Source organism: Simochromis diagramma, unplaced genomic scaffold (assembly GCF_900408965.1).
Source record: "Simochromis diagramma unplaced genomic scaffold, fSimDia1.1 OVJJ01000816.1, whole genome shotgun sequence".
Taxonomy (NCBI): Eukaryota; Metazoa; Chordata; class Actinopteri; order Cichliformes; family Cichlidae; genus Simochromis; species Simochromis diagramma.
The window spans coordinates 17,890,833-17,901,584 of NW_024386908.1; the positions used below are offsets into that span (position 1 = coordinate 17,890,833).

Genomic DNA, 10,752 nt, shown 5'->3' on the forward strand with positions numbered 1-10,752 from the left:
CTAAGCTGCTAGTTAGCCAGTGTTTGCAGACCAGTTGCCATTTTCCATGCAAGCTATAACCTCCAGCAACCAGTTAAGAAGTGCTCATTTTTCCCTTTCGTCTGCTGGTTAAACCACGTCAACTCTCGAGCAGTGAGTTCATGATGTCACTCGGGTCACTCAGGTCCACTCTTTAGCAAAAACACTCAAAATGCAGTCTTACAAACCAGCTGATGATGTCACCACGGTTACACTTTAGGAAAGTCTTTATCTGATCCTGATACGTTTATCAGACGGAGACAAAAACAGCTGGAAATGGATGATAATGCTGTGCTGTAATATGTGGAGATAAGCACTTGTTTGTTAAACATATAAACGTCTGAGCTACACTGAGCTCTCACTGTTGGCTTTTTGGTGCTCCAAGTGGCCAGAAAATATAAATATTTCACTATTAAGCTCAACCCTGACACGTTCACACTGGACAACATGTTGACTCTGAACACAAAGAGAACCCGATCTAAAGAGGTTAGATCAGAAACAGTTACCATCAAGAAACATTGTTGAGCAAAGACAAAAATCTTCATGGAGCCTCAAAACATGCTTGAGCTTTATCAATTAAAATTATATCATGTCTCTCACGCAAGCCACCTAATTTGTGATCCCTCTTCTAGAGGAAATAGGAAGAACCTCAATTTATTGTTCGGATATTTTACTTAAAACCCCTGAAATTCCAGTTTTATGGTGGCACTGCAGGAAAACCATAACTCTGATGATCATAATAGTCTTTATGAAAGATTACTGACTTATGCAGGCCGGATCAATCCACAGATCCATAACTAATAATCTTTCATTACTTTAGCTCTTCACTGCTTTTATACTTAGTGAAAGTTACTAAAAGCAGGTAAGTGATCACCTATAAAACCCTCCTGTTACAGACAGAAAGCAGTCGAACATCACGTGACGACACAAACAACAGCTTTTATCTGCCTTTACAACACGTGCAATACATATTAGAGCAATACAGAGATGACAGAATACATCACACTCATGAAATATTTTCAATATCTACAAACACATCTGAGAATGAGTCTCTAAAGAGGCTCAAAGCTGCTACAGAAGCCAGCAAAGCATGAGCGAGCATCAGAGCATCATAATAAAAATTAATAATTAAACAGATGTTCACAGAGGCAGTGTTAATTATACTGAACAAATAGCACTTTTAATTAGGATTTACACTTTTAAGCAGGGTAGTGTGGATACACGTGTGATTGTCCCAGAGTCATTCCAGCTCCTTAAAGGTAAATATGAGTTGATTTTCTAACCTAATTTCTTTTTGTGAAAGTATTTTTGTTTGTTTGGTTTTTTAATTTTGAAAAAAAAAAAAAAGTTCAACCCAAACTTTCCACATTTTATAACTAAAAGAATTAAATAATTATTAATAAAGTACCTTTCCACTCCAGCGTCTTTAAAACAATGATTTCACAGTATGAAGGTTAAACTTCATAGCTTCATTAAGTGCACTGTGATAGAGGCACTGACTGATTAAATACGGAATGACATCAGGTGAGGGCATGGATATCCCAATGTAGACAAATTCATCCGCCACTGAAAATAGTCCCCCCAAAATGCACTATTTTCCTGTTTGATTGTTAAATTTAGAAAACAGCACAACAAAGAGGATTTTATTGAGGCTTTAAGAGCTGGAAATATTTTTTTTAAGTTTTGTATGTTCAGAGGGAGAAAGCAGAAGCGAGAAAGTATGTAGCAGAAACAGACAAACACATTTTTTTTTTTGAGAGGGAAGGGATTTGTACATGAATTAATTCAAGGACTGCAGAGTAACACCAGACTTAACCTCAAGTCTTAAAAAATGATCTCGTAAACATGCTTTAAATACTTCAATGAGAGCAGCTCTCCAAGGAAACACACCCAATAGTGCATTCAAAGTGAAATACATCCACACTGCCTGTACTGTACAGCATTTACTATCCCCATAGTCTCCAACCCCGCAGACTGGAAATGAGTTATTAAACGTCAGCTGTGTGAACCCAAACAAGCCAAACACCAAAAATGTCCTTTGGAGTAAACTTTCCCACTGGATTGGAACAAAAAAAACAGAGGGTAGGTGTGAACGCACCCTCAGATGATGTCATACCTTCCCTCACTGCTGCAAACCTGCTGCAGTTTTACTAAACACGCACACACATACACACATAAACACACAAAGGTAGTGTTTCTGGGGGTCAGGATGCAGATGGGATTGGCGGGCAGCTTTTGGGGGTGTGGTTGAGGTCTCTGAAAGGCTCTGAAGGGCGTTGACCCTGCAGGCGGGTCAGCAGCGTGGTCCGGCGGATGCTGCTGTCAGAATCCTGGTGGTGGAACCGGTTTCTCAGGTGGCAACAGCACGGCAGGCTGCGGGCGAAGTCCGACAGCAGGTTACCGCTGAAGATCATGTAGATCCAGGGGTTGCAGCAGCTGTTGAGGCTGGCCAGCAGGGCGGAGAGCGTCACAGCGGCATTCTCAGAGTCTGCAGGGGAAACGGGAAGAGAGATTTATGAAGCACACTCAGAGACGTCAGCAACTAAACCAAAGTGTTTTTCCTCTTAAAGTACATGTACTAGTCTGAAACACACTGGAGTACTGCCAGCCTGCCGGGCAGCTCTTAATAAGGTTTGGCCACCTTCATGTAGCTGTGGCCTGCAAAGCAACCCTGAGCGAACGCCAGTATTAACAGACCAGCTGAGCTCTCCTGCACCACCTGATAACAAGGACAGCTGATGCTGAAGGCCGCGTGAGACTCAGCAATTCTCTCCTGATTAAAGACGAATCGTTTGCGGTGAGACAGCAGCAGAGGTTTGGAGGGATAGAAATGGTAATAATTACTGACGTGATGGAGCCGCTGAGACAAGTTTCATTACAGCAGAGCAAATGGTTAAGTCCAGTGAGCCATTCAAACAGGAGTGCATCAAATAGAAATACATGCATTAACTACTCTAAAAATACATTATTTGGCCTTGCTATCATATTCAGGCCTCCTGTTTTTATGTCCTCCAAAGTCATGTGTTTGGAAGAGTCAGCGTATCATTCTGTTTGTAAGCACGATAACTTACATTCACCAAGGTCTTCAAGGTCAACTTAGTGATTTATAACGTATATAACCTCTTACAAGTGTGCTGTGTATTATCAACACATAGAAAGTACCACATAAAGATTTTAAATATCATGTCACATTTGACCTCTGACCTCTCCTTCAAGGTGAATAGATTGATCTGAAGGTCAAAGTGACGATAATGCTATGTCGAGCTATTTAAAACTTTTCGTTGAACTGCCATCGTTTGTATTGACAACATATAGCCATACGGTGAGTATGTGGATACTAAATATCACGTTACTTTGAACCTCTGAACTCTTCCTTAAGGTCAAATAAGGTAAAAGTTTAATAAAATGACTTTTATATTTAAAACTCTATAAAAATTCTGCTGCCTTCAATTCAGTTCAATTTAATTGTATTTATATAGCATCAAATCACAACAACAGTTCCTTCAAGGTTCTTTATATTCTAAGGTAAAGACCCTACAATAATACAAAGAAATCCCAACAATCAGCAGGCACTTGGCGGCGGTGGGAAGGAAAACTCAGTTTTAACAGGAAGAGACATCAAGCAGACCCAGGCTCCAGGAGGGGCGGCCATCTGCTTTGACCGGATGATGCTGGTATACAGGGGCTGAATCCCAATTCAGGGTCTGCAGCCTTAAAGGCCGCATTTTAAGGCCGATTACGTCACAGACTGAGGGACCCACTACTGCACATCATCTGTGAGGCTTTGCACCCCTGATGATCCACCAGGACAAACTCAGCAGTGTGTGAGGAAGAGGAGGCGGAAGAGCCAGCAGCAGCTGATAGATGGAGAGAATAGACAGACTGTTCCCTGTTTGGGAAGGACTGCTAGAAAAGTTTAAAATAACTAATTATCTGTCCTGAATCAGTCTTATTAAATAATTTAATCATTCCAGTGTTTTCAGTGTGGGAGAAAGTACTCAGGGCCTTCAAGTTAAACACTATGAAAGGCAGAAACAAGTTTAACATTCAGAAACCTAAAGTATGTATCAGCAGCAGAATGGACCTAAAAATGTTTGTTTCAGTTCTATGAAGCTTTGAGTATTTTGGATTAGTAGCACTGCTGTGTTTGTTGCATCATATTGCTGTAATTGTTTATAATCTTTATATATTCTGAGGTAAGTTGATCTATAGTGTTACATCATATTCTATAAGGATGTTATGTGTTTGTATACTTTCTGCCCAGTTTGACCCATTTAGCAGAAGCCAGCCTGTTTAAGGCTCTGATATCTATTCTGTATGACTTAAAGCAGTTATGACATGGTCTGATTTTCTCACCCAATAAAGGAATATTTAATATATCAGTCTACTCTTCATTCTATCAGAAACAGTTATCACAGCTTGTACATTTTCTTTTTACACATATATGTAAGCAATGAGCCAAATTTAGTAATGCCAACATACTGAAGGAACAACATTTGTCTCTTATATATAATACATCTATAGATACACTGTCAAAGATACTTGTCTTTGAGTGAAGATTTAAGGTCATAGGAAATATAAATAAATGCAACTTGAATCTATACTGAAGCTCAGTATTTGACACGGAGTTCAAACTCACGGCTGTAATAACTAATAATGATTAATATAATAACTATAATATTGGCCATATTATATTTACATTACCAAAGTGATATGACTTTAGTCTCATGAACAACATCAGCTAATTCTTATTTACTAACTAATCTTGAAATAACTGTTCAGTACAGAAATGAAGCCCAACAATCATGTTTTACTGTCCCGTGGTCTCAGCCTCAGATACTTATTAAATCACACAAAGCTCATGTAGAAACAAATGTATAAAATGTGTTCTCCTTTATTTCTGTCAAACAAAGCTGTATGAAACGTTTCCAGCTGTTAGTATCATGGTTGCTAGGCAACCTGGGCAGCGCAAGGGAGGCTAGACCGTCCCATTTCACAAGCCTACAAGCCTCGCACTTCCGGCCTCAGCGGTCTTTGAGTACGGCCCTTGTGGACCGTTAAGGCTGCGTACTTTAAGGCCGCAGACCCTGAATTGGGATACAGCCAGGGATTCTAAATGTCATATTGACCTCTGTCCTATGAACTATGACCTCATGTTTGCATTTCAGAGCTGCCTTTCTTTCAAGATGAGCCAAAATGTCTTCTATTTGAGAGAAATGATTGAGAGAATGAGCTGCATAGTTTGTTAGAAGTATACGTCTATACAAATCACCACAAATGTCCTAAGGTACATTTAAAAGAACAGCTAAAACTATGTAAATTTGTAGAAAATACAAAAGTGTTCAACTTTCTGGCCTACCAGAAGTTTCTCTTGCCGTGCTTCTTGTCATAAAACTGTTATTCTGCAATCTGTTGAACTTTTGTTGACTTTTTGGGGCCTTTATGTGGACAAAAATGTCATTAAACAACGTACATAACATTTAGTTGCTGATATGATCGCTGGTTCCCAGTGTGGCCCCGCCCATGTGTGTGTTGACAGAAACACAAATATGTAATCAGCCAATCACGGAGCAGCAATTCAGTGCATTTAGGCACGTAAACACGATGAAGATGACCTGCTGAAGTTTAAACTGAACTGCAGGATTGAGATAAAAGTGATTTAAGTGACTCTACAATACACACAGGGTCTTCTTGATTGCAGAAAATTGGAAAAATGTTGCCTGCTCAGCAGAGCATCTTTGGGATGCGGTGAAATGGGAGATTCGCATCGTGGATGTTCAGCAGACAAATCTGCAGCAGCTGTTTGATGCTGTCGTGTCAGAATGATCCAAAAATGATGTTTCCAGCACCTTGCAGAATCTTTTCCACAAAGAATTAATGAAGATCTGGAAGAAATAGAGGTCCAGCCTGGTCATGCCCATGTTCCTGATGACCAAAATACCAGAATTTAGACTTGAAAGCATTTGCTAACTGACCAACACCACTACATTGATCATTGTTTGAATTTTTGGCATTTTAAAACATTTGAAAATGAATCTCAAATCTGATATGTTCTAGTTTTTCAACTGTACAGAAACTCCAGCAGAACCCAACAAGCCCAACAGGGTCCCTATATGATGATACTAGAAAGCTTCATCTCTGCTTCAGCCATTAAATGCATGCTTTAATAACAGATATGGTTTGGAAGGAAAGAGTTGGTATTTGTGTAAGTTTGGAAGATTTCCCTGCAATATTGTAATTATTTAAGTTTTAATTAAAGGCCAATTAAAGGCTTTCTTTGTTTATCTTTGAGCCAGTTTAACCATGTGTGAAGTTTCCAGCTTTTTCAAATACCAATTAAAAAGTAGAAAATATAGAGAAGTGTGGCAGGTCACAGAGAAATTGGAAAGCAGAAACTTGTGGCCAACCTTAACCACAGAATAAATTAAAAGAGGAGATATGTGAATTTTTTTTATTTTTATGTTTTTATGTTTTTTATTAAACCTCAAGCCTGTGCATGTCAGTGCAGAGTAATTTTCCAATGATAGAAGTCAGGATATGAATTTTATTTTGCAGCTTCGGAGTCTGTTAAAGGAGAAAAGGCTGCCCTGGTCTGCTCACCCACTTGAAGAATTTCATTATCACTGTCATACAGAGCCTTACTGACTGGTGAGGGCATGAGTGCTGCTTCCAGCAGCTTGATGGGAATTCATTTTCAGGGAACATCAGGGTTATATCATTTTCTGGCGTAAAACCAGTCAGAGCTCTGAACTTTTTAAATATAATCCCTTTCTGAGTGCAAGGAACAATTTAACCACTTTGTCTCATTTTGAACCCAAACTGCTGCCAGAGTGGAGCAAATTAAAATGAAAGATTTTAACCAAACTGAGCCTCACGTGTGAGAGAAATGTTATAATATGCGAGACAGTAAACTGGCTCTGTCGATTTATAAACTGACCAAATGTTTACCAAACTGCCAAAAGATTATCAGCATATTCTATTTTGTAAGCTATGATCAAGATCTTATTTAAAGAGTTTAGAAATGCTTCATGACTTCACTGATTCAATCACTGTCTGTGTTTGCAAAATATTTTTCCAGTGGCGGAATGTAACAAAGTATATTTACTCAGGTGTTTTACTGATATGCAGTTCTGATGTTATGTTCTGCTCCTTTTCTATTTTGAGTGAGAATGTTGTGTTTTGTACTCCGTGTTATAGTTTTAAAATTTAAGTTACTCATTTTTATGCTGATGTTAAAAATTTATAAATAGATAGATAGAAGGTAAAACTAACCAGCAGTAAATCAGGTCATTAAAGTCATCTCCAGCTGCATCTTTAGAGTGATGGCAACATATTAACCTTTATGTTTAGCGCCTTAACATTTTTATGCTAAAACTTTTGCCCTGTTTGGCAACACTGTGTATAAATATGATTATTATTTGAGGAAAAGTCTAAACATCACTTGGACCAAACTGTTTTTTCACCGGAGGCTGCAGAGATTTGGAATTATTTTTTTTCATACCAGAAAATCTCACAGAAAAAAGAAAAATTTCGATTTTAGTTTGAAAATGTGGCTGAAATATCTTCAGGTCTGCAGTTACTGCCTGTGCGAAGCTTTGGCTCACATGCCTTAAATTTCTTTGCACTGAAGAAATGTATCTGTGGGTTTGTTGATGGTTTGCTCTTCAACTGTAATTTCTTCTTCTTCTTTAAGTACTTTCATTATGAGTACACTTTGTTTTATGAGGGTGCTTCATTTCGCACATTTTTAATATGTCACATTTTTTAATCTGCACTATCGGATGATCTAAGGAAAATGAGCCTTTAGCTCTATCTGGTGTAATATATGTAGTGCACATTGTTCTTGTTAAATAAACCCAAATCAACTACATTAATTAATTAATTAAAATAAAAAATTGTTTCACCACCTTGTAAAAAAAAGTTATTGAGCACTGAAGCACGTTTAAATTATTGCGCAAAATAACATCTGCATGCGGCACGAGGCTAAACACGTGCCTACCAATAGCAATATTACATTTGGATTTATAGGCTTTGCATTGTGATTTTTATTTAACTGGAGCCGCCAAGAATTGAACCAAAGACATCTTAATTAAAGAAAATTTGCTCTTTAGCATTCTTTTGATTCCCTTAAAATCCCTTCCAGGGAAGGTGGAACGTCTAAAGCTGCATTTTCAGGAGCTACAAAGCAGAAAATTTGACTGCAGACCGGGGTGGACAAGTGCGCTAATTTGTAGATGAGTGCAAAGCATTTTTGCCTCATATGTTGAGGGGATGTGCCTCTTTGTGGCTCAAAGGTGAACACATGTCTCACCAGAAAAGATGTGGCTCAAACAGAGACACGTGGACGTGTCTACAGGCTGAAATAACAGTGTTACAGGGGAATACGTGAGCTGTTAGCTTCCGTTTATTCTCACAAGAAGTTGTGATTCAATTTAAATTAAATTAAAAATCTGCATTCTGCCTTTAGCTTTGTAATTTCAAACCTGTGAAGTTCGCTAAATTTACTTAAACCTCAGTCTGCCCATTCGCTTTACTCACACTTTGCCACAAATGTGATTTATATTTTTAGTAAGGTTCTGGTCCTGTCAGCAGGTCACTCACCGTCCCAGGAGAATGTCTCATCCCACACCGACCACATTTGCACCGTGAAGAAAGGCGCCCAGCACACCACGTACGCCACCACAATCACAAAGGTCATCTTGACCGTGCGTAATTTGGCACGGGAGATGGTGCTGACGCTGCTCACCGAGCTCCGGCTCAGCATCCCGCTTTTGCTGGCCTCCGCGCTCTTTCTCCTCTGGGTTTTGTATCTGAGGTTCCTCCAGATCGTACGGCAGATAAATCCGTAGCAGAACACGAGCACGGCCACGGGCACCACGAAGATCCCGACCGTGATCCAGGTGATGTACGCGCGAACCCCCCACGGCTCCACGAAGTGCCCCCAGCAGTCGTAGACGGCTGAGCCGGGGCGCACCTCGCTCAGGGAGAAAATGCAGTACTGCGGGGTGCTGAGGACCAGGCTGCACGCCCAGGTGGAGCCGATCATGATATAGGCGCGCTGCGTGGGCTGCTGGAGCGTCTGCAGCGGGTGGCAGATGGCGATATAGCGGTCCACGGTCATCATCACCATCATGTAGGTGGAGGCGAACATGCCCAGCACCTGCAGGTGCTTCACGATGCGGCACAAGAAGTCCGGCCCATAGAAGCGGAACGTGACCTCCCAGCAGAGCTGCGGCAGCACCTGGAAGAAGGCCACCACCAGGTCAGCCAGGCACAGGTGCTTCATAAACAGGTGCATGCGCGACGGTTTCCGCCGGGCTCGGTACATGGCGAGCAGCACGCTCAGGTTGCCCACCACCGCCGCCACGAACGCCAGGCTCAGCACGGTGATCTCGAGCTTGGCCACCTCCTCGTTACGTCCGAACGGGTCGGTGTCGTTTCTCTTCAGCTGCTGCGTAAAGTTAGAGCTATCGGTGCAGTTTTGGTGCGTGGCATTGCAGGAGCTCACCGAGGGGAACGGCATGGTCACCGTTTCTCCTCCGGGCGCACGGAGGTGTCTGCGCGCTTGTGCGTAACCGTAACCCTCCTCCAGCGTGTACGGGACAATCGAGAAGAATTCACGGGTTAAAAATCCAGAAGGGATCCATCTGTTTCCCTGCGAGGTGCACAAAAACTCCAACCTGAATCCGAGCAGCAGATCTAGCCCCTTTTAAAGTACACTGCCCCCGAGAACCAGCCCTCTGCATGCCTCACTGTATCCAAAGCCCCACACACGCGCACTTCATCACCTTACTCCCTCCCACCAGCTCCATGCTTAGGATAAAGTGAAAGGGGGAAAAAAAAGTAAAAGACGAACATAGAGGACAAAATAAAAACTGAAAATACCAGATTAAAAAAAAAAAAAGAAAAAAAAAAAAAGAAAGAACGATTATTTATTTAGTCTTTAAAAAATTACTTTCAAGATCGACTCTTTTTTTTTTCTTTTTTTTTGTAAATGTCACTATAATAATTTGTCAGTTTCAGTTTTTGAACTTCATCTCTGACATTTTTGGAAAATTAACAAAAGCCACAAAATTCCAGTTCTGGAAGTCAGAAACTTTTCCTAAGCTACAAATATGTGAAATCAGAAGACCATAACTGCTGCTGCTGTCTTGTGACCCAGAATATTTTACTGTTACTCTCAAAATTTTTCCCATTTGCCCTGCTGTGAACCCCTTTTCCAGTAAATTAAAATTACATAATGGAAATTTAAAATGTCACATCTCAGGGTGCATACTGGACACCACGGGCCATATTATTGGAGAGAGAATCACAATGATCATGAGCAAGACTCTGGCAACAGTGGGGAGGAAAAACACTATTTAACAGGAAGAGACCGGTGACCTGTCCAGGATAATTTTATTACCAAAATCAAAGGTATATTTATATTTTCTCATCATAACATAATGATATGTTTGGTCAAACACAGCAGTATTTTGTGTTTTAAATATCAGTGGAGCAACATGGGGACTACAGCTCTGCCTTTGAGACCATCCCACCCAGTAGACTGCGCCAAGATGTCTGACCAGGATCAACACTGCGCATCTCACATCCCATAACACAACAAAAAAGACAAAAGAAATGATTATTCACTTTGGGAGGAAGCAGAATCTCCGTGTGTAACCGGTGTGTCCCTGCACACGGCACACACGTTCCACGTATTCACAGCATCTAGTAAAAACAGGCGTAATGATG

At 40.7% G+C, this 10,752-nt stretch overlaps 1 protein-coding gene across 1 annotated transcript; it reads right to left on the reverse strand.

Annotated features, from left to right (window-relative positions):
* Positions 1 to 937: 937 nt before the first annotated feature.
* On the reverse strand, positions 938 to 9,898 carry LOC120736145 (arg8-vasotocin receptor-like). The gene is made up of 2 exons (XM_040036132.1): positions 8,620 to 9,898; positions 938 to 2,506 (listed from the first exon to the last, which is right to left on the reverse strand). Exons 1-2 carry the CDS (start codon positions 9,539 to 9,541, stop codon positions 2,223 to 2,225), a joined length of 1,206 nt encoding a protein of 401 aa, XP_039892066.1. The 5' UTR covers positions 9,542 to 9,898; the 3' UTR covers positions 938 to 2,222.
* Between the last annotated feature and the right edge of the window lie 854 nt (positions 9,899 to 10,752).

What these genes read in the sequence shown, in the direction of transcription:
- LOC120736145 (XM_040036132.1), bottom strand. Translation starts at nt 9,541, where the DNA reads ATGCCGTTCCCCTCGGTGAGCTCCTGCAATGCCACGCACCAAAACTGC. An exon ending in TGAGACATTCTCCTGGGACG is followed by an intron (nt 2,507 to 8,619) that starts GTGAGTGACCTG and finishes TTTCCCCTGCAG; the next exon opens with ACTCTGAGAATGCCGCTGTG.